The following is a 24,323-nucleotide window of genomic DNA, read 5'->3' as shown; positions in this document are numbered from 1 at the left end:
CAAGCTGACAACTAATAGCTGTAGTTAGTTAGGACAATGACATGCACTCCATATATCCCTTAAATCTGATGATCAATTAAGAAAACATTTTTAAACACATACACCTCAAAATTGAGCTTTGTAATAAAATATATCCTGTTTTGTTGAGATGCTTTCCCTCAGTCAAGCATAGTTCCCTCCAAGTCTCCTGGGCAAGGTGAAGGCAGCCTCTTGTGTAGTCAATACTAGTGGAGAAACACTGGGGGCGGGAAAGGGGGAAAGGGGGAAGTATATATAAGTGCTCATTCTTTCTTCAAATGCCTTAACTGTCTCATTCAACAAATATTTATTGAACACTGACTATGTGTTATGAATAATGACACTCTTGGGTGTATACCAGTGACCCAGACAAAACCTCTGCCCTCACAGAGGGGACATTCCAGTGAGGACAGATAGATGATGCCATGCTAAACAATACTGGAGCCTAAGGCAAACAGTGAATTTTAGTATTTTACTCATCACGGGTTTTTCTTATTTTACATTTTGATTTTTGAAAATATTGCATCAAGATATTTATTTTGATTCTCTTTTTGTGCCTGAGGCACATCTTCCTCCCCTCTAGTCCCGGCCACGAGACGGATGCTGGCAGATGCATGCTGGGTCTGAAGAGCACTGCCCACATTTCCCCTTTAAGACCTTTGCACCCATTTTCCCCAGCTGCTGAGAGTGTTGACAGCTCAGAGCCTGACCCCAAAGATTGCCTTCAGACGCTCAGTGCCCTAGTTCAAGGTCATGCCCTCTCCCCAGAGACAGTCTGCATCCAATGGTTGATCAATGAGGAGAGCCCAGAATACCAGAGGCCAGATGATAAGGCTTAACTGCCAGATGTAAGATGGGAGCAAATATCTCACTGAACAGCAAGGTCAGAGCAGCAAGCAGGGGGATGGATGCACAGAGAGCTATGGAAATGGCTGGAGTCCCAAGATGCAAGATCAATCTATACCATGTTCTCTAAGTGTGGTCCCCTGACCAGCGGCATCAGCGTCATGTGGAAAATGGTAAGGAACCCCAATTCTCAGGCCTGAGCCCCCACCTACCCAGTTAGAAACTCAGCATTCTGTATTTTAACAAGACCTCTAGGTGATTCCGGTGCACTGATCTGTATCGTCAAGAGAAAGGAATGTGAGGAGGCTGAGGGCAGCTGTGTCAGTAAAAAGTCAGAATTCTTTGACCAGCTTCTGGACCTGAGCTAATTTTAAGAGTCCACTGACTAAAGGGAAGGCCAGTCCTCAGGAAGAAGTTCCCTGCAACAGCTTGGCAAGTCTCCGTGTCAACTGATCTAGTCCTCCCCCAACAGGACCAACAGACATTTACTTAGGTAACCGTACCCTGGGGAAAGGAAATAGCCCAAAATTTTGAAAACTAGTGGACACAAGGTCTGATATTGTCAACGTAAGAAACGTCCAAACCTGTGGAAAATTTTTGTAAGAGTTTATTTGAACCCAACTGACCACATATGCCAGGGAGCAAGATCTCAAATGCTCCAGAGAGTAACAGTTTTGCAGCTTCTTTTATGCATTTGAAATTAAGGAGTGGCTATAAGGAAGATTGGAGAAAGCAAGGTGGGAAGTGGATAATAGGATAGTGGCCAAGATTACTGCTCTCTTGAGAGTTAATACCCCCTTGAAGGGGTATTACTGCTGGCATTTCAAAGGTGTGTCAACCTAGAGGCTCAAGAACAATGGACAGGGCTTGCTGAAGGCAAAGATAAACCTTTTACTAAAGAAGTTATAGGCCTGGGGCTTGACTACCAACCTTGACCTGCCCAATTAGGAATTTATGATTTGATCACCCTGTGAGGTTACTTTCCATAGAACCCTCCCCCCTCCACAGAAGCCACTGGAGCATTTGAGGTAAGAAGTAACATGATCTGATGTATTACCAGGATCACCCTGATTACTGTGCTGAGAATAGCCTGTAGGGAGGCAAAGCGGGGGAGACAAGGCAAGAGAGCAGTGGCTTGGACTAGTGTGACAGCAGCAAGTGCAGTCATAAGCTCCCAGATTCTGGATGTATTTTTAATAAAGATCCATAGGATTTGCTAACAGATAGGGTGTGAGGTACAAGAGAAAGTACATTGTAAAGGATGACTCCAGTTTTTTGGCCTAAGCAATTAGAAGAATGGAGTCTCCATTTAATTTACCAAGAGGGATAAATCTGGGAAAGAAGTTTGGGAGACAAGATCAGAAGAATAATTTGGAATATGTTGAGGTTAGATATCCTTTACATAGCCAACGAGTTGGATAGGAGTTGGATATGAGTCTGGAGTTCAGGAAAGGAATCATCAACTAGTGGATTTTGAGAGCCCTCAGATTCAGTACAGGGAACAGGTGGGGATAGGAAAGAAACTTTAGTCACTCAAACATTAAAGGTCTAGGAAAGTAGTTAAAACTACGCAAGGAGCAGAAAAGCTGAAGAGGCTGGAAGAGGTTAGTAAGGAAAACCACAGGCATGTGATATCCTGGAGGCCCCATGACAAAGGATTTCATGGAGGGGATAGTAATCAACTATGTCAAATTGGTAAGGTAAGGACTAAGAATGAGCACTGAAGGTCACTGGTAACTTTTCCCTGTTTTTTTTAGTTTCAGGTGTACAAAACCATGTAATAGATATTTACACCCCTCTGACATCATATATAGCTGGTACAATTCCCTTGACTCTTTTCCCTATGCTGTACTCCACATCTCACGACTATATATATATTAAATTGACATTCAATATTATTCAGCTTCAGCTTCAGGTGTACACTGAAGTGGTCAGGCACCTACACCGTCCATGCAGTGGTCTCCCTAATGAGACAAGTGGTGACTTTGATAAGAGAGCTTAGACACAGTGATGAGGGCAAAAACAACTGTTGTGAGTAACAAGGGGGACAAGAATTGGAGGTGGGGCATAGACAGCTCTTTAAAAAAAATTGCTACAAGAGGAAACAAACGTAGAGAAGGAAGTAAGGTCAAGAGAGGTGTTTTTGTTGTTATTAAGATGGGAGAAATATCAAGATATTTGTGTGATGGTGGAAATGATACAGTAGAAGGGAAAACTGATGAAGCAGGAGTGAGGGGGAAAGGCGGGAGCCATGTAGAGAGTAGGCAAGAGGGGAATGGGATCTAGTACACAGGTGGAAGCGTTTTCTTCGGCTAGCAGTATGGATAGTCCATCTGTAGTAACGGCGAGAAGGCAGGACGGTGGGAAGCTGTCCAAGGGCATGGCAAGGTGAGGAGTTTCTTGTAGGTAATACTTTCCAATCTCATTTCATGAATTAGTATAGGTATTACATCACTAACTAGTTAGTGTAAAAGGATTTCAATGTAAAATGGAACCGGAGGATATGAAATAAGGAATTTTACTCATGCGCCCTCAGAAGAATGGGACTTAAGAACTGAAAGACTGATTTCCCATAAATGCCTGATTTACAGAAGACTGAGACTTAATCTCCAATGAACACCTGCCAAGAATCCCTCCTCATCCTTCAGCCAATGAACTTCCTGCTTGGACTCTGGCTGGACTTCCCCCACACTGAGCTTGTTGCCCAGAAACACAGCCCGCCCCAAACCATCAATGGACTTGGCTGTATCTTTCATGAATTTCATGAATTACAATTCCTCTGCCATTCCTGAATAAACTCTATTTCTCGTAACTTGAGCTTGCCTCAGTTTACTTCTTTAATGTAGGCTGAAACTAATAATGGTCAAGTTATTTTATATTTCTAAACCACAGTTATCTAATTTGTAAACTGAGGATACTATTTCCTGTATTATAGATTATTGGGAGGATTAAATGAGTTAATACATTAAACTAAGTATTGGAAAATCCTGAAAGTATAACTAGTACATACTAAGCAATGTAAATAAGTAACCTTTACCCTTTATCAATAGATATTATTTTTAATGGAGCAATAAAAAGTGACAGAAGGAGTTGGGAAGTATATGTTCCAGAACCTAATCTTCTTTCAAATAAGGTATGTTAAAGACATTTAAAAAAAAATCACTTAAATGTTTGAACTTTTTCCTCATTTGTAAAATTAGCTATCACCTGAATTACAAAGATCACTGATTGTGAAAATCAAATGTTGCCATGTATTATGTTTTTGAAAACTAAGTACTAAAAAAAGTTTCTAAGAAACTTTGAGATTCAGTTTATTTTAGCATTTTTAGAGAAAAATATTATATCTACATGTCTAATTACAATGACATTAAAATTCTATTGCTTTTGTAACCTACATGAACACATAACGATACTGGGAAGAAAAACAACCGGACAGTGTCTGGCAGCTACCTTCCCATTCAAGGATAGATCGTGTTGTACAGACACTTTATTTTTTTCTACCTTTACTAGTTCTTAGGGGCAAGTCTTACAGACCAGGGAGTCTCTCCAGGGATTTCTGTATCCCAGGCAACAGTGTCATCCCCGACACAGAGTCCCCTCCAGGACAGCAAATCAAAGCTCTCTGATAAGCTAGGTCCCTCAAAGCAGCTTTGGGTTCACCTTTTTAAAAAAGTTTAATCTCCCAACAATGATCAAATAAGATCATTAAAGATCAATATTACATTAATTATTGATTTAAAATTATTCTGGGTTACTGTAATTCTAAAAAGGATTAAAATAGGCCTATAATACTTAGGCATTTCCCTCTCCTCATAGTGGATCCAGTCTCTACTTTGTTGGCAGTTATAAAATTGAAGATCTGAAAAATGTTAAAATATGTCTTAACTACGGAGATTATTCCTAAAGTATATTTCACAGTAATAGTCTTCACACACTCCCATCTATTTTGACTTTCATCTAAGTATTTCTAAAAGCTATGATGTAGTTACTATGAGCCCTTTACTCATGAGAAAATGGAAGCTTGAAAACCAGGGGACACAACACAGCTTCCCCTGTGGCCTATAACACAAGCCACACCGTCAACATTGCCAAAAGTGGCTTGCAATCGCTGAAAAACAGCTGCTTGCTGTCAGGTGAAGAACTTACATAGAGCCTTGGGAAAGATGATTCAACTACATTTAGAGGTATGTTCTCTCAACCCAATAACCAATAGAAGCAATAAAGGTTGAGAACTATAGAACCTATAATCAAAAACCCTGTGAAGACAGTGTGTGATAGGCTGGCCCAGCACTGCCTCCCACCCCACTCCTGGGAGGCTCTGGCTGCTGTTTGTACCAGGTGGACACTGGCTCCATTACCCCCCACTCCCTCTTGAACCAAAGTGAACACAGAGCCTGAGTCATAACATGAAGGTGGATGCATCATCTGGGTCAAACAGGCCCCAAAACAGATCAAAAGCCACGAGGTACTTAGAAAGGAGAAGCCTTGAGTGTGCACAGAAGAGCAGTAAATGGGAGCAAACTCACCCAGAGAAGCAGCGACCAGCAACCTTGAGGACCTTGGAGAGGCTGAGAGCTTTCCATTTCGAGGGCCATGTAGCCTGGTTTGACTTTGTTTCCTGCCCTTAATGAGACACCCTGCTATATCCTTATAGTAAACCCACTTCTATTTCAGCTAGCCTCCGAGGTTTTCCTTTGCTGTAACTCAGGAACACCTGAATCAGAAAAACACCTGAATCAGAAACACGTCCTCCTATGCATTTACGGACCAGATCCCTGAAGACAGCAAGGTCACCCTGCGGCAGTGATGATTCAGTTCTAGAACCCAATTCGCCTGATTCCCAATTCTGCTATGCTACCCAATCTCCTTTATGAATCAGTAGGGACTGAAAAAGTTTGATCAGAAATACTAAGCAACCTTTTTCAACATTGGCTTGGTTTATTACTAAAGTCCTAAATTAAACCAAGTTTGTGCCCACATAAAAATGCTTGCTTTCTGGTGGTTCATCTCAGCCAAGGTTTAAAGTACTGACCACACATAAATTAGAGTGGCCTAAAATCCATCTGTAGTCACAAGATAAATAATTTGCACCCTACTTCGTGGTGAGATCAGGCCCAACGTGTATATCCTACTTCCCTTGTTGGACTACATCCTGCATTGGAGTGTTTACATAGACACAGCAACGATTTGGTGAAGCCTGATTGAATATTTCTGTTAAGTTCACATTTACAAATATTACCTTCAGAAGCATTTTTAAACCTTTAAGAGGGGAGACAGTGGAACTGCTGTAAGAATAACTGAAGAGTGTGTCCTAAGGGGCAGTTACCACAGCTTCCTGTGTCCTGAGTGAGTGTGGGTAATGGCTCCCCGTACACATACGTAGAGGGCTATGTCACCCGCAAGATGGGATACAGACAGCAAAACCCCTATTGGGATGAGTATTAATGTGATCCAGGGGCCTTCTTTTATCTTTCTTGAATGCTAAAAATATGGAATACAGACACGGAAGATGGTATTCTGAACACTGAGGAATATGGACTGGCCTAGCTTTCCACACTGTGAGTTTGTTAAATTTGGAATTTGATGAGCTGCATCTGAAAGGTTAACCTGCTTCTGGGTAGTCCCTAGTGACCTGGCCTTACGGGCAGGTTGGTCTCAACTCCCAAATGTGGATTGGCTAAGAGATATTTAGGGGTCCTCCTTGTGGTTGACCTAAGATTTTTGATGGAACTGCTATTCCAGGTAGGCACGCAGGGCTAGTACTTGGGGAAGGCATAGAAATCAAGTACGATATACACATAAAGATTATGTAGGTTTGTTAGAATTAAAATTTGTCAACCAAGAAAAGAGGTTCACTCAAGTTTTGGTATACCTTCAGAAAAAGTTTAAAGTTTGGCTAATTCAGCCAAAGAGTTAAAGATACCAGAATAGTTTGCTTGTTTTGTCTGTTTCCAAGAAGACACTAAAAACTACAATAATAAAATCCCTATTATAAATTTTAGATTACCACATATACACTGAAGAGTCTATCTTTCACAGTGTCAGAAAACTCAATTCTTTTTATATAGTTACAATAGAATTAAATATGTGGTTTGGTCCACTCACCAAGAAAATTAGACATAGCTTTTATTGTGTTTAAATAATTTTACGTTATTAAAATGTTTTCAAGGTCTCAAATAAAAACATTCTGTCATGTGGACTCAGAATTAAAGGTTATTTTTACACTTTCTTTTGTAGGCCAGATACATGATTTTTGAGACCTATGTGCTTCCTGATACACATGTTAAATACCATGTTAAGTCTTAATTGTTGTGAAATCACATTCGTAAGAAAAGTAGGACGCAGCAGGATAACATAATGTGACTTCAGGGCATTACACATTTTTAGCTCTGAGACTACAAGGGACCCAATGGCAGTGGCAGTACTTTTGCCCACTGCTAACTCCTCTGCATCCCTGAGACCCCCAAGTGTGGCCTCTAATATCACTGGCTTCTAAAGGAAAGAGTGCCTTGGGGGTAGCTTATTTCATCATTTGAGGCAGGAAAACAAATCAAAATGGGTTAGGAACATGATGTTGTTTTCAGAGAGCACTGATGCTTTTAGAAATGTCAGAGTCATAAAAGGACATTAACATTAACATAAAGGGACTTCCTACTGGTCAAGTTGTGAGACTCTGAGCATCTAATACAAGCACAGCAAGATAGTCATACAAGTTTAATTTTTGTATGGCTGTGATACAAGTTTAATTTTTTAGTAAGTAGGGGAGCGTACACACTGACTATTTTATTTCTTCTAATAATTTTGTCTGTTGATAATATTTACACATATAGTTATTGCTATCCGGGTAAGTATTCAAGAATAAACACATGGAACTGTAATTTGGCCAAATGATCCTGGCAGAAGTTACAATAAAAAATAGGGTGGCTTTATTAGCACAAATAATAGGATGTATGGAGAGCACAAGTAACAGGATGTATGGTGAGCACAAAAAATAACTAGGTAGAAGGTAACATGATGGCCATAAACGTAACTAATAAAAAGACACAATTCAATGTATTTTAAAATATGAGTTACTCAATGTGCTGAAGAGACAAGTTAATTGCATTCAATCCCTCATTACTAAGAAATGAAAGCTGTAGAATCAAGATTCTATGTCTTTTGTCAGCTGTTTCAAGATTTCAAAAGACTCATCCAAACTATGTACTCATAGTTTAAAATTTTTCCTAAGATTTAGTTAGTTTTAGAATTAACTTTTAAATGCTCAAGAAAAATTGGGATTCCTAAATTTTTTTTCCATATAAATTTAACAAAGTGATCATTAAGCAAAATACATATAGTTTTGCACATTCTTCCTGTCTAAAAGTCCCTCAGACAACGAAAGAACCTATTTTTTTTTTCCTTACAAATTCATACTTCAGAAGAGAAAGACTGTAATTATAGATTCTTAACAGACCCTGCTAGAATCCAAAGGAAGAGTGATTTTAAGAGGACTTAAGAAAGACAAGGCTTGAGTTGTCTATTCTTACCAAATACAGTCATTTGCGTGGTTTTAAAGACAAATGAGTCATAACTTAGCAGGAATTACCTTTCCATATTAACCACTTGGGTAGATGCCATGAAATATAATTGAGACTACTGCACACTCTTTTTCCTTCTAACCACAAGACTTAAGTTGTGATGGAGGGAGGTCCCCAAAAGATAAAAAGAATCTGAAGCACAAAATGTTGGCCCAAGAAAGAAAGGACAACTCAAAATGTCAATACTTCAGAAAGCTACTATTTGACCAGTTGCCAGATCTTTAGGAATCCCGTGGAATTGTGAAGATGCTTCTCAGAGAAAGAAAAACATTAGTCGCATTTAATCTGACACATAATAAACACAAAAATATTAGAAAAATCATGATTTTGTCAAATCATAATAAATATTCACCATACTCAGCATATCATGTGGGGGGGCGACGGGGAGAAGAAAGAATAGAAGAGTTCATCTAATTTGGTAGCTTTATGAGCATTACCTTCCCAGCATTTGTTCTGGAGAGAGTGAAAGATGGGTCCTGGAAAGACCCATCTCTTAAAAATAAAACAAAACAAACAGAAACATCTTTGGGAATACAAGTACTCTGTCTGCAAAATTATGCACAATGTCAGTTAATTCAAGTGCTGGTATCACACTGATCTGCACTGATTACACAACTTTTTTGAGTCATGCAGATAAACCTGACATGATAAAACCTGATGGGGGAGCTGTATTCAGAATGGCACTCAATATGGCCACAGTTCTGTCCATAAGTAAACACCACGCTGATACACTGAAGCGGCTGTGTTGAGCTGGGGAGGGTGAAATTCAACCAGAAAGCTTTTCATAATTATGGCTTTTTTCTCATTTCTTCATCCCAATCAAAATCTAATGCTTCATCTTCTAGTTCTGGTAAAGTAAAGAGAGATTTTTCAGAAAGAATGAATCGCTCAGTGGATCCCTCCAACTGAAAAGTTTTCCTTTTCTTGCCAAGCATTGTAGCTGTGGTCGTGGGAGGAGGGTTTGGACCTGTCTCGCCCCAGTTCTTACTTTTAGAAAAAGGAGATTCTGATTTGGACTCAGAGGAGGAAGTAAAGGAGAAGTTGGCCAATTTGGCTAGTGTGTAAGCATGAACCTTGCTACTTTGGTTATTGCATGAAAGCACTTCCTCTTTGCCTCTTTCACAAGTAAGATGCAAATGCCCAGTCTCATTCCGAAACTCAAATTCAGGATGAACAAGTCTCTTGTCAGGGTCATGTTTCCTCCTCTCTCTTGATCCGTCTTCCCCTGGTGGCTGCTGTGACACCTCCTTTGCCTTCCTCTGCACCTGATTGGAGCTTCCATTTCCTGAGGCAGAGGTCAACTTTTCTGGACCCTTCACAGGCAGAGCTGCTTCTCCTCTTGTTCCATGCTGGGAAATTTTGTGACTCTGAACTGCTATTTCAGTTGTGCCAGGAGACACATGGATGTGGTCTTCAGGTGAGTGGATCAGTTTTGACTTCCGTTTGAAAGTAAATTTTGCCAGTCTGGCCACAGGAGGATCCAGACTCTCAACACTTTCAAGTTCAGACTCTTCCGCCTGAGCAAGGGATTTTTGTCTCTTTCGCTTGGGAGTCTCCAATGCTCTTTCTGGGCTATGCATAGGGATGCACGGAGAATGGGAAGGGCCTGTGGGCTGTGCAGGTGCCCTGGCGGGGTTTAGGCACTGCTCCTGGGCCCTCTCCGTGCGCAACCTGTGCAATCTCCTGGGGACGTGATGAGTCAGTACTGAGTCCAGTTCAGCAGCAGTGACAGCTGCTTCAGAAACTACTGCTGCCTTTTTATCCTTTTTACTCTCAACACTGTCTGGCCTCAGTGGAGCTTCTGTCTCTCCTGGTGCTGGAAGCTGTCCACTTTCCAATTTGCTCTTTTGGCCTGGCTCACTCTTTTCCTTACCCTGAGATTTGTTGTTGGAGATTTTCAAAGCCATTTTTGCCCCAGTTGTTTTGGGACCAGGAGACACAGGAACAGTGTTTTTAGGTTCAATCTGATGGATTGCCATGGAGTCAAACCAATCCAAACTGTCATCTCTTCTCTCATGCTCAGCTGAATGTTTTCTACTTGTTGACCTATTAGGCCCCAGATGGAGTGGGGGATTGGTAAGTGGGCTTCCCTGGGGACTGCCTCCAACAGCGGGGGTTTGCATGCTACAATTCATTTCCTGCTGTGTTGATGTTGTGAACTGAGATTCTTCCACTGGATCATTTCTCGAGAATCCTGCAGTAGTCTCTGCCCCCACTGTCCCTGGCTGGGATTGGTTCACACTCTGATTCTGTAACCTGTAGCAGAAATAAAGAAAGAAAGGAATGTAGTAAAGGGAAGAGAATTTGCTTTAACCTTTTCATTTCTTTAGGGTCTGAGATGCCATCTAAAGGGTTAAGTCCCACATAATTTCAAGTTAACATCAAATAAGGTCTCTCAGAGCAGTGGGAGGAAATGATACTTTTTCATTATAATAGAATTTAAGTGCTCCAATAATCATTCTAATTTAACCTAAAGTTGTAGTAAAATAAAGAAAATGAAGTAGTCGATTTGTCTATAGTGTTAGTTCTCCCTGAAAGTCCATTTAATTCATTTAAGATTGTCTGAAGGTCAGTGTAAAATGCGCAGTCTTATCTTTTGTGTTAAATGTGCAACAAGACAAACTTGTAGCTATTTGCAGAGCAGCTTATTGCTGATCAAGAAAGTGGCTCTACTTGCTTAGTAGCCAGTTTGCAGATCAGAACCCAAGTGAAAGGCTAGAAATTATGAGCTCTCACATCTTTGCCTAATTGAAGTACTGCATTTTAAGGCATCTAAAAAGTCACCTTCCTCGAGAATGAAGACTGTGATTTCTCCATACCCTGCTTCCCACTGCCCCATCAGGCAATCACGTTCGTGGTAGACTTCCCCCAGGCAATTGTGGACATTTTTCCTGCAAAGCCAGCCGTGTTTCAACATGTGTTCTGGGCAGCCACTCTCCATCAAGTTGATACAGAGTCAAGTTGATACAGACCCTCCTTGAATGAGGGATCTGATCAGTGACATCCATTTTAAATCTTGGGTATGTAAGAAACTGAAATAATGCCCGAGTACTAACTTCTAACAGAGATTGTAGTTTCTCAAAAGGAGGTCCTTTAGAAAGCCCTTCCTAACAACCTAGAAACGCCTTTTCAGCGTAAGGGGCAACATGACCCTGCTTCCGTGTACTAAATCTGAAAAAGAATTACACCAAAAAGCAGATGAATAAATTATTCTAAAACTATGTGCAATCATGGAAAAAGGAATAGAATACATTAATTTTAAACAAATTTTAAATTTAAATATACTAAATACATTAAAATGTTAATAAGATTACATGTGATTTTTATCTTATTAATTCATTACTGTTATTTTTCAAAATACTCTTGTAAAGAACATATACCAGTATTAACTCTTACAATCAGGAAAAAAAATCACAAAAATTTTATTGTGAAATATTGGGCTATATTCACACATGGCAGATTTGGAAACATCAATATAGCAAATCCATGTTCATTGTAGTCACAAACCAACAAACAAAAATAGCTTTTACTATTACAACTATCTAGTATGGTTTCAGCATCAAATTGCGGTCAAGAATAGTCATAATTGTCAGAGCTCCATAACCATGTCCTAAAAAATAGGGAATGTTCAGAGGCAGAGTAATTTAGCCCTATTATTTTAGTCCAATTCTGACTTTGGGAATTAAATTCTGCCCTACATAAAATGTCTACAGTTTTGACTACAGCCTCCTAAAAGACAGCACGTTTGCACTCTGGTTTGAGGTGGGTAGAACGGACACCATTTGAGGCAGGCTGTCACTAAATGCATTTTTCTGAAGAAAAGTGTGATAAAAATACAAATAGTTTTATTATTGATACGTGATATACTTAAGGCATAGAGAACTCCTTCCCAAGGGGAGAAACCCATGTTTTCTCACATGATAAGATGAGCTTAAGACAGTATCTGGGGTAGCTGGTTTTGTTGCTTTGAGGATCAACACTGAACAGGGCCCTGCAGTATAAAGAAATGTCAGAAAAAGAGAACATTTTAGGCAGAATTTTATTTTTTAGATCATCACCTACTCTTTTTTCCTCCAGGAGAGTCATTTTGAATTTGGTAAGTTCAATTGCTATTTTTCTCTCACATAACACTGATTCTGAGCCTCACATTTCTTCCCTGCCTGAATCCAGCATGTTTTTGGTATCAAAAAGAGCAGTTTGTGGTCAGTCAAAACGAGCAGTCTTTCCATAAGCAAAGCCAAGCCCAGGGCAGGCCGAGGGGCCCGCTCCGTCAAACCATAAAAGAACCACAAGGATAGCTTTGCTTTTAACACCATGCTCTGGATCATTAAAAAAACCAGGAAATCAAAAGAAAAGGGGGGTGATTTTATACCAAGTGCAAATTCATTGCAGGCTGGCATCTGGGTGTTAGCTGGACAAAGCCAGCCCCACACTTCCTAAGGAAGGCTGTGCTGAGGTTTTACAAATTAGAAAGAGAATGCTGCTGGGTGAAGGAAGAGAGTGAACAGGAGAGAAAAGCCAGGGAAAGCATTCTAAAGTTTCACTTAATGCAGTCAATACTCCTAGTGTGGCCCCACAATGTCCTGCAGCTGCTCCACTTCCACAAGAACTCCAGTCACCAGCCCCGGCTTTGAGATCAACACCAATAACCAGGTTAAGGTCAGTTAAGAAGCCACGCAACTGATCATGAAGATACCCAAATAGATGCACTTGCCATTCCTCACTCCTGTTTCATAGGTACGGATTCAAAGTCTAGCTTTTTAGAAGCTCATGTATTTAGGGAATGTGCCAAATGTTAAAATTCAGGCCAAAATTCTTGAGGTAATGCATGTGACAGAGTCCTTCCCATGTATCCACATTTTAAAAAGTCGTTAGAAAGGTGATTTGTGAAACATAGCTTTTGAGTTGTTACCTGTAGGATGAAAAACTGATCTGCCTCTTTGACATAAAACACATCATTCTCACCGGGGATTTTTTTCAGTCTGACTGCTAAATATGTAAATTTTTTAAACTCATGGATTTGGGCATGTAGGAAAGGAAAACCATGATGCTTAAGGGAGGGTCAGAGATGCTGCTAATGAACCACAAGGGCCTTTTCCAGGAGCAAATTGGTACTACTTATCTCCACTTCTGTAACCTTCCCAGCATACTAGTAGCTCAGGCTGGCCTGAAACCAGTCTGGGTCTCAGTCTTCTTCTACTTCTGATTTTTTCTTACCAGGATTACATAAAGACTAATGATCAAATATTCATTATGCTGGGAAGAAAGCTTTAAAAACAATAAGAATAGGGGCAGCCCGTTAGCTCACTTGATTAGAGCGCCATGCTCTTAACAAGGTTGCCAGTTCGATCCCCACGTGGACCACTGTGATCTGCGCCCTCCACAACTAGATTGAAACTACTACTTGACTTGGAGCTGATGGGTCCTGGAAAAACACCCTTAAATAAATAAAAGCTTAAAAAAAAGAATTACAAAAGACCAAAACAATAAGAATAAAATATTAATGAACACTAAGACTCCCTATGTAAACTCCCTTGTAAATGTCCTCCCCTGGCAAGGAAAAATGATATGGCCAAATTATTAAAATATTTTGTGTCTGGGTCTGGCCTGGGATAGACTGCTCTCCTGGAGTCCACCTTCTTCTTTCTTAACAGCAGGCTCAGCTGCCTCTCTGAATGGCATTGCTCTACTTCTTATATTGAGCCAAAGAAAGAGAAGAGGAAGAAATGGTGGTAGCAAACATGATAAAGCCCATTCACCAAGGCGTCTCGATTCCACAGCAACTGTGAATCTTGGGTGTGAATTATAGGTAACCTACTTTAGTGCTTCTCATGTAACTGTCACCCAGGGTGATAAATTTTGCTATATGTAGTAAAGAACCAGTCTGTGTTCTCCATGAGGTTCACCAAACCAGCAAGTCAAGGAAACACAACTATAGAAGGTGGTCTCCAAAGATGGTAGCCATCAGGTCCCCCATTGCTGTACGTCTGTGCCACTCCTCCCATCAAGGTGTGGTGTCTATTTCCCTTTATCTTGCATGTGGCCTTTATCTGACCTTGTGACTTGCTCTAACCTATAGAAAGTGACACTGCACCAGTCTTGGCCCAGCCCATAGGCGGCCTGGTAGCTTCCACTTTTGCTCTGTTGGAGTCCTAAGCTATCGTGTCAGAATTCTGACTACCCTGCAGTAGTGAGAGCCCAGCCAGGCCCCAGTCATTTAAGACACCCAAGCAAATGCACCACATATGTGATGGAAGCCATCTTGGATATGCCAATCCCAGTTGAGCTCCCAGTTAAATGCAGGAGTATGAGTAACCCCAGCTGACACTTTGTGAAGCCCAGATAAGCCATCCCCACTGAGCTCTCCTGAATTTCTCTGACTCCCAGAAAAGTGAGCACTAAAATGGTGGTGGTATTTCTTTTTTTAAGCCACCGAGTTTTCGTAGTTGCTTATAAAGCAATAGGTAACTGAAACAATCCTCTATAGATAGTACACACAGATTTTTCACTTAATTTATAGTTCCTTCATTTCACTAAATTTGCCAAACGAGGATTTTCCATTATATGCCTTTCTTGGTTTTCTTTTCTCACCTTTCAAGTCTTGTTAGCTCTTCACTCAAGAGGTCATGCAGCTCCAGCTTTTGCAGAATGAGTTCACACTGCCTCTGGTACTGCTCTAGGGGGTTTTCAGGAAAGGAAGTGTGGAGCGCATTCACACCTCCCAGCAATGCACCTCCCTGAGGGGATGAGAAATAGAAAATACCAAGGAGAGTCAGCAGGCTAGCCTACATAGAAGAAGTACACACTAAGGAACACTGATCTCAGATGGCGCAGAACAGCGCTTCACACCCCGATCTTGGACTCAGAATCACCTGGGAGCCTTTTCCAAATTTCAGTCGTGCTCTCCCCCATTCTTGGTGGCAAGCATAGCTCTAGGGAGCCACACTCTCACTAATGGGACCATGAGCATCTCTTAGGTATGTTAAGGAGCAAAGGACTGACACCCACTACTTTATACTGATGGGAAAAAGCAATGCTACTGATGCAGAGAATGTTTCCATGACAATGTTTTTCCTTCTTTTAAATGGTTCCCTTTGGGTATATTTCCAGGAATTATTAGCTCTAGAATGTGATAATTTTTATAACTCTTGATATACTATAAATTGTTTTTCTAATGCTTGCAATTACAGTGCTAATATTAGGTACAAAACATCCTTACCTGCATTGAGGACTCCATTACTGACACCACTGTAATAGCATCTTCCAGAGTCACAGTGTCACGAAACATCAGGCGAGCATGAGCTAAGAAAAGAAGATGTATTTGAAATTATGATAGGAATATTTTATAAATATTTGAGGTGATAAATGTAATATTACACCTGATCCCCCTCAAAATTGTATTTTATGAATGAGCTAATAAATTAATTTTACTCGACAAGCACAAAAACTGAGTTCAACTAGTTTGAAGATTGTTTCTCTAATTCTTCTGCACAGCCCATGGCAATTCTGCGTGTTTATATAAAAAAGTAGGCAGGGCTCCAAAAAATTAAGGGGCTATATACAAGCATATTTTTAATATTCAACAACCTCTAATCCTCACTTTCTGGTCTATTATAGAAACACACAAAATTAAACTCATTTCTCATCTCTGGCACTTCTGTTTATCTGTGAGCTTTTCCAAACTACCAAACTCATGAACCTGAATTTTGGGTTTTTCTTGCCCTAATATTAACTATAAATCCTTGAAAAAGTGAAGTGTATTTGTTTTATAGAACTTTTTATTAAGCATATATTATGTCATCCTACGGTAGTCAGTTCATGTGAAATTTCTTTTTCAATTATTTAAAGGGCTAAATGTAAAAGCCAATGTTAGAAAAAGAAAGTCTTGAGATTCTGTTAGCTGTATTTTTGCATGTAAGTCTCATGCCTTAGAGGTGGGCTAGAACATGGCATTATTAATTTGGTGTCATTATGTTAGTGGCGGATTGCTAATAGGAAACAAATCCAAATAAGGCCGTATCCCACCCAAAATGCTAACAAACTGCCACTGAAAAACAAAACACCAGTAATTAAGACTTTCTAAATAACGATGTCTTAAGTTATAGGAGGTCCTGAGATTACAAAGATTCTTCTTCCTTAGTGCTACATTTCACTCAAGACCCCTATCTGTCCCAGAAGAGTGGAGGTTTCCTAGCCCAGAGCCTTTACTTTGTAAGCAGCTCTGAGCATCTCAGAGTAGGGATTATTCTTTGAATAATCTTTGAATTTATGGTGCTAAGTCCCATGCCTTGTACACACTGGGGACCCCAAAAGAAAATTCATTTCTTGAATGAAACCAACCTTCTGCTAAGCGTATCAAGCTTTCCAACAGGCGGATGGTTGTCCGGGCAGCGTTCCGGGAATCGCTCTGCCTTTGCATCTGGTAGTACCGGAGAAGAACCTGATTACCCACATCAGACAGTGTGGGCTGTAGATTCCGAATGAGGCAGAAGTAGGTTTTCATCTTTTCCATGCTCCAGAGCTTCTCTGATTTGCTTGGGTAACCTGTATACATCAGGTGTTGGGTCAGTAATTTCTGTGTCATAATTAAGTCTAGTTTTCTTTGTATGCAAGAGGAGTAATCATGTATCCTAAGATTGCCCCTTCATCACAATAAACAGATTCACTACTTTAATCTCACCAGTGGCAGGTAGAGAAAGACCCTTTACTTCTGGTCAGTATTCTGGGTTCAGTAATTGGCTTCTTTCACTGCTTTTGCTCTAAGCATCTCTCTATTGCCTGTTAGGTAGGGTACCTTGGGTATTTATTTAATTTTCTTCAAAGAGAGTTTCATTTGGTTACATATATTTTTTCTATGTCAATTTAAATGATTTGTCTCTGCATACCTTTGTTTTCTAAGATAAAGGATGAAATTACACGATCCCAGTCTTCATTCTTCGTATCAAGCAAAACCAGGATCAGGTCAAATCGACTTAAGAGGGGGCTGCCAAGGGCGATGTTCACAGACACAGACTCGTGCGGGTCGTACTGGCCTTTGGGGTTAGTTGCTGCCAGGATGGTGGTCCTTGTGTTCAGCTTGCACACGAGGCTACCAAAAGAGAAGGTACAATTCACTGACCGCTGAAATTCAAATAAAAAACAAAATGACACTTGTTCATAAAAAGGGGCAGCTGTTGCACCTTGAAAATCTAGAGAAACCCATGTGCAGGAGAATATGGAATGATACAAGGAGGTATCACAAACACCAAGTTCAGCAAAGTACATTTACACTAGCCTGTCTTGAAGAAAAATAAGTGTTCAATAAATACTTATCACCTTACTATGAGCAGAGCCCTCTGCTGGGTGCTAAGAGGCATACAAAATTAACTAAACACCGACACTGCTCTTAAGGAGCTTGCAATCCACTAGCTATAATGGTTAGACAAGGCAGAATACCGTAAGTTCCAGAAGTATTAAGGTGTCAGGAGAAGTAAAGATGATGTGTATTCATCTATGTGGATGGAAGAGACGATCAGAAAAACATTACAAAGTCAGTTTTGAACTGGGCCCTTTATGACCTGTGGATTTTTTTAAATTTTATTGGGGAATATCGGGGAACAGTGTGTTTCTCCAGGGCCCATCAGCTCCAAGTAGTTGTCATTCAATCTAGTTGTGGAGGGGGTGAAGGTGGAGGGTGAGGGTGACTTTGGAGAATGGTGACTGGTTGAAATAAAAACTTTCTGTGTGTTCACTTTGTTTTGATTTTTCTAAAACTGAAAGAAAAAAAAACAGAGGTGGATGGGAGGAGGGAGGAAGAGAGGGAGGGAAGGAAGCAAGGGAAATTATGAAAAATAAAGGTTCATTAGTATTTTTTTTTTTAATGGGCAGTGGCCCATGCAGATATCAAACCGGCAACCTTGGTGTTATTAGCACTGCGCTCTAACCAACTGAGACAACCGGCCACCCCAGCGTCAAGTTTTTGAAGAGAAACCGTGAAGGAAAGATTGAAGGGAACTGGCAGTGGTGGTAGGCTTGAAGGGGAAGGACCATGGAAGGGACACATTGAGGAGACAAGAGCAATGGTCCAGGAAGAAGCACCAAGTCCTAAGCGGAGCAGTGGCAGGATAGGTATGGATGTGCCATAACATATATACTGCTTTTAAAGTTATTATTGACGGGCAAATCCTCAAAGTAATATGGTAGTCACTGACAATAAGAAATGTAACATTTTCTCTGTAAAGCTGTATGCTCTCCACTCAATGACTGCTTTTATAGTGGTGTACCTGCCTTTCAGGAGTCAGAGCCCTGCGACATCAGCAAACGTGCTACATTTGTTAATCCCTGATCTATTTCCAGTTGGTTCTAGCAATTACCTCATGCCCTAAGACCGACAAAGTTTGAGAATCTTTGTGGTAAATAGCACAAGAAGATACTCATTAAAGAGGAAAAAGAGAAACAAGGTACTTCCACTAAAAACTATAAATTCCTTTTTTAAAAAAAATTTACTGAAAGATGAAAATTCAGACAGTCCACATTTTATAACTTATGTGCCAAAATGCTTTTGTAAAGGCAGTTGTTTAGCACTTGGAATCCAGTTTCCCATAAAAAGTGTAATAAATGGTTCCTAACTAATCCCATAAAAGCACATTTAATCCATATTGAAGTGAGGCTGTTCACATTTATCATAAAAAAGGAATATTGCTGCAATACTGGCAAGAAACAAAATACAACTGCATATGCAATATTTTATAAAATTATTTTTAATGTGCGGTAAAATTATTCTTACTCTCACTGATCAAGAAATATTTATAAGCCATTTCCTATGTGCAAAGATCTGTGCTAAGAATTTAGAAAGGTATACAGCTGGTCCTTGCCTCCAATCAGTTTACAGGGCAACTCAACACACTGCCTGTCAGACAGTGCATGCACAATGGATGATAGTGTCTCCATCAGCGAACAGAAACCCCTGTGGGAACCTCTGGGTATCAATAACGTGTGAGAAGTAAAATGAACTAGCAAAGACAGAAAGAAGGTGGTTAATTGTTCCTAAGGTGACTGGAAAAAAAAAGAAAAGAGTCAGCTTAAGGAAGAGGGCTAGAGAAGAATTATATGTGAAGAAAAAAGGTTGCCTGAGGGGCAGTTAGTAGAAATGCCACCAATGAAAAATAGAGGAGTGGGCAGGGAAAGCAGAGATTGTGTGAGATAATAAGTCAGGCAGCTGCCTGTAGCAAAGGAGGAGGATGGGGGCAGTGCCAGGAGATAGAGAGGTCTCTGGTCATGAAAAAGGGGAAGGCAGTATATAAGCCTGTAGTTGCAGACCTGTGCTACAAACATTACTGCATTCAAAACTGAACAGGGCGTTCAAAACCACAGATACACATACATAGTCGAATCCTAAGTACTTCGTCTACAGTAATAGCTCACTACGTTACTGAGTGAATGAACTCACAAATTAGTGTAAGACAATATTGATTTTTCCAATTCAATATGAACTCCACCTTACTCAATAATAGTAAAGATATCTTCCATATCTGTGATACCGAGCACCGTGTTAGGCTTTATGCATACATAGTATTCCTAATCTTCACAATAACCTGAAAGGTAGCTATTTCCATCACCGATTTAGAAATTAAGAAACTAGAAGTCCAGAGATATTAATAACTTCCCCAAGGTTACAGAGAGAGCGGCAGAGCTGAGATTCAAACCCAGATCTGCTTAGCTCCAAAACCAATGCTCTTTTACCCCCAGACTGTCACCCCGGTGGTGTAACATTTCTGATACACAGTTCCTATAGTCTTAAAGATTTTGCTTGATATTTCAGGTATTTAGTTACTTGCCTTATTTTTTTCCTAATAAATTTGATCTTCCAGGAGGGCCTGTCACTTATTGTTATAATCCTCACACTGCCTGTCACATTTTAAATGAGCAATAAACATGCACTAAATAAGTGATAAATAAAAATAAATAAACCTTTACTTAGTTCAGTATTTCTAAAATTCAGAGTCATTTTATATTCAAAAGCTTCAATAGTCACAAAATAATCATGCTAATATTTTTTTCCTGCTTAACTTGGAGTGAAAACATTCCAGTTTCTGAAAGAGCCACTTTCCATTTTTAATCTATATATGTAAACTTTCTTACAAACATAGTAGTAATTTTTCTAAATATTGTAAAGTTGGGTTACATAAATCATTTTTACCACTATAGGCCCTCCAGCAAGTGGCCTTGCTTTTTTGACCATCTCTCATTACATCCTTTATGAAGATCCCCATCTTCACTCACGGCTTTATCATCTAAATTCCATCACGTTCCAAATTTAACTCTAGATTGTGGTAGTAGCTGCTATATGTTCACCAAACCTCATTTTCTTTCTCTCTGGGTGCAGAGCAAGATTGTATTTCCTATTCCCCCTTTACAGTTAAGTAGGGCTGTGAGACCAAGTCTTGGCAATGGAATGGAAGTGGAAGAATCTATGCTACTTCCAGGTCAGGCATCTAAAAGCCTTCTTGTGCAACTGTCCCTGTTTTCTCTCTTTTTGCCAGCAGAGTCTAGATGAGGAAAAGGCTCTGGAGTCAGAAATCCACCTGAGGGAATGAGCCTGGGCCCTGAATGATGACGTGGAGCAGAACACCCCACCCTCAACCCATCAGACTGTGACATGAGCAACACATCTCTTGGCAAAATATTACAGGAAAGAGCTGAGTAAAGAAAAGAACTGACCAGTTTTCAAGGAGAAATGGAAAAGAAAAAAGACAGCTCAGAAGTTTGAGGCTTTGAAGGGTTAGGAAAAAACAATTGCTTCTAGATTCCAGAAAATATGAGGGAAGATTGAAAAAGGCTTTGAAACAAAGGCACAGTAAATTTTCTGTGTGTCCAGTGACCCAGATTAAAGGTTAAGTCTTCTGCCTAAGACACCCTTAGGGTAGCCATGATTAAGTTGAATAAGAGCAATGGAGGCCACACCCATGTTCACGGCAGCACTATTCATGGCAGCCAAGAGGTGGAAGCAACCCAAGTGTTCGTGGATGGAAGAACGGATAAACAAAAGTGGTCTATACGTACAATAACATATTATTCAGCCTTAAAAAGAAAGGAAATCCTGTCACATACTATAGCATGAGTGAACCATGAAGACATGATGGGAAGTGAAATAAGCCTGTAATGAAGACAAATACTATATGATCCCACTTATATAAAGTATCTAGAGTAAATTTATATAAACAGAAAGTAAAATGGTGATTGCCATGGAGTGGGAAAGGAAAAAATGCAGACTTGTTTAATGGGTACAGAATTTCAGTTTTACAAGATGCAAAAACTCTGGACGTTGGTTGCACAACAATGTGACTATCCTAACACTACTGAACGATACACCTAGAAATAAGTAAGAGGGTAAATTTTATGTGTCTTTTCAGCACCATAAAAATAAATAATGGAGGTTGTTATGGATTGAATGTGTCCCCCCAAAATTCATTATGTTGAAGCCCTAACCACCAACGTGATGAAATTATGAACTGGGGTCTTAAATAGGTGATTAGGATTAGATGAGGTCATGAGGTTGGAGCCCCCAGAATGGGATTAATGTCCTTATAAAAAGAAGAAGAGAGACTAGAACTCACTCTCTCCACACTCATGCACTGAGGAAAGGCCATGTGAGCACACAGTGAGAAGGCAGCTATGGACAAGCCAGGAAGTGGCCATAAAAAGGGAACAAACCATTGATACATGCAACAACATGGATGAACCTTGAAAACATTATGCCAAGTGCTAGTCACACACAAAAAGTTTCATCTTGTATGATTCCATTTATATGACATGTCCAGAATAGGCAAATGTGTACAGACAGAAAGTAGATTAACATTGCCAGGGACTTGGGGGATAAGGGAAATGGGGAATGGAGGGAATGGAGTGACAGCCAAAAGGTATGGGGTTTCCCTTTGGGGTGATGAAAATATTCAGGAATTAGATAGTGATGATAGTTGCAAACTCTATGAATATATTAAAATCCATGAATCTGTATGCTTTAAAAGGGTGAGTTTTATGTGGTATGTGAATTACATCTCAAAGCTGTCATAAGAAAAACTCAGAGGAAATGATCACAATAAATGGTACATTTATAAAAACAACAATCTTTGTTTCCCTAAAAATGAGCATTTGAAAAATGGGGTAACCACCCCACCCCCACCCCCACACAAAACTATACAAAATGAAAACTTGTTAATGATATTCTCATAATCCATTCATTACACTTATTTCTGCTAACCTTACATGCTAGGCACACACACGCTCCCCCTCTTTTTAACAAGGTTGATAAAGTTGACAAATTACCTTTTACATCTAGATTGACTCAGTGAGTGGTAATGTGAGATTCTCAAGCCGTGGGAATAGGAAAGAGGAAAGGGGTGGAAGTACGGCTCATATATATCATCGAGAAAGAACTGAAAACTCTCAAAGTACTTGATCTGAACTTACAATTTCGCATGCTTAGATGCCTCTGTGGAAGGCTTCTCAGCATGTTCCACAGCCCCTTCAGCCCACTCGGGGTCAGAGACCTCTCAGCTTGGCAGAAAGGCTGGCTCCCTCCTCCCCCATCTCCCCACCTTAGCCTGAGGCTAGTTTATAAAGGATGTCACCAGACATGCAGCTTCACCCAATCCGGAGGAGAAGAGGCAAACAGGGTGCCTGGGTGTGGTGCAATCTTACCTGGAAGTTCTGGTCCCTAAACCAGCCTCATCAGCAAGAACCGAGGTAGGTTTCAACAATGCAGATTCCAGGGTCCTGTCTCAGATATTCTCATCAGTAGGCCTGGTGTGCACTAGAAAACTGACAATCAGCCGAATGGGGACGGGTGCTGTGGCTCTTCTACGGCTCTTAGAATCACAGTGCACAATAAATGTTTACTTGTGCATCTTGCTATAAGGCTGTGAGCATCTTGAGAACAAAGGCCTTATCTTTTCCTCTGTGGTGTCAGTAACTAGCAAAGAGCATGACACTGCTTAGTGCTCAGGCAAGTTTCCTGAGCAAAACAATAAATTGCCATCTTGTTGTTTTTAAATTTTAGACTGTACTTCCTACCTAGGCATGTGAGTATAATTTGGTAGCACCAAATATATATAATTTCAATGTCAAATTTTCTACTAAGATGTGTCCTCAGCAAATAGCGAGGTATCCTCTATTATTTAAGACTCTATTGATACCCTGCCCTTGATGAGATACTATCCTAGTTAAATTTGAAAAGAACCTTCCAAATAATGAAATGTTATCTTCCCCAAATCATTGTCTTTCCCAAATCATTATTTAGTTCAGCATTCCACGGCCTTAAAGATCACCATCGCATAAAGCTCTCTCAAATGACTTCACACTCACCAGGCACAGCAACTGATCTGCATAGTTTCAAAAGACAGCTCAATTCAAATACAGGTAAAATACTGATAACCCTTTTTAAGCTCATATTGAGCATTTGCTTCTTGGTTTTCTTTTCAATCTCATTAAGCAGTCAGGACAAATGTAAGGGATTAAAATCTCAAACTTTAAAAATGTTTTCAGATTTCAGTAACATAAGCAAAGAACAACAAAATTATTGGTTTTCTCAAACATGTATTAATTCAATAGGACCTATATTTTGGTAAATTGATACTGTTAAGTTACATTTTAGTAGACTCCAGGTATCCTGAGTGTTTTAGCAATTTTTTTTTTGGTATTCTGACTACCCACAACAAGCTTTTACACTGCGGAGACCATACTAATTGGTTCCCTCCCAGCCATCTGCACATCTGATCTGAATGGTGGGTGTGTGGTTTATGATATGGATAAAGTTTAACCTGGAGTCAAAAAAGAATTTGTACGGAACAATTGAGTGTGTGGTTCTTATTTTTAAAAAGAACTCTCTAACTTTGTGCAGTGTAT

General features: G+C 40.1%; 1 protein-coding gene and 1 long non-coding RNA gene across 6 annotated transcripts in view; one reads left to right on the top strand and one right to left on the bottom strand.

Annotated features, from left to right (window-relative positions):
- Window positions 1-24,323, bottom strand: part of MCM9 (minichromosome maintenance 9 homologous recombination repair factor) — an 86,866-nt gene that overhangs the window by 9,786 nt on the left and 52,757 nt on the right. For 2 of the 4 annotated variants that reach the window (XM_074333491.2, XM_019740956.3), the window contains 5 exons: window positions 17,327-17,529; window positions 16,782-16,985; window positions 15,661-15,743; window positions 15,033-15,178; window positions 103-10,697 (listed from right to left, as the gene is read on the bottom strand). In XM_074333491.2, the coding sequence (XP_074189592.1) occupies window positions 9,230-10,697; window positions 15,033-15,178; window positions 15,661-15,743; window positions 16,782-16,985; window positions 17,327-17,529 (2,104 nt within the window). In that variant the 3' untranslated portion in view covers window positions 103-9,229. The remainder of the gene's footprint in view (window positions 1-102; window positions 10,698-15,032; window positions 15,179-15,660; window positions 15,744-16,781; window positions 16,986-17,326; window positions 17,530-24,323) is intronic. The other 2 variants (XM_074333493.2, XM_074333492.2) reach the window with 2 other exon arrangements.
- LOC141571701 (uncharacterized) lies at window positions 9,724-22,729 on the top strand. 2 transcript variants are annotated; one of them, XR_016020192.1, is made up of 3 exons: window positions 9,724-9,858; window positions 18,309-18,880; window positions 20,963-22,729. It is a non-coding gene; the product is annotated as an uncharacterized LOC141571701 (long non-coding RNA). The 2 variants fall into 2 exon arrangements; XR_012496725.2 differs by having other exon boundaries at window positions 18,309-18,548; window positions 20,966-22,724.

Source organism: Rhinolophus sinicus, chromosome 2 (assembly GCF_057876585.1).
Source record: "Rhinolophus sinicus isolate RSI-liver-muscle chromosome 2, RSI-T2T, whole genome shotgun sequence".
Lineage (NCBI taxonomy): Eukaryota > Metazoa > Chordata > Mammalia > Chiroptera > Rhinolophidae > Rhinolophus > Rhinolophus sinicus.
This window is presented reverse-complemented; position numbering and strand designations above follow the sequence as displayed.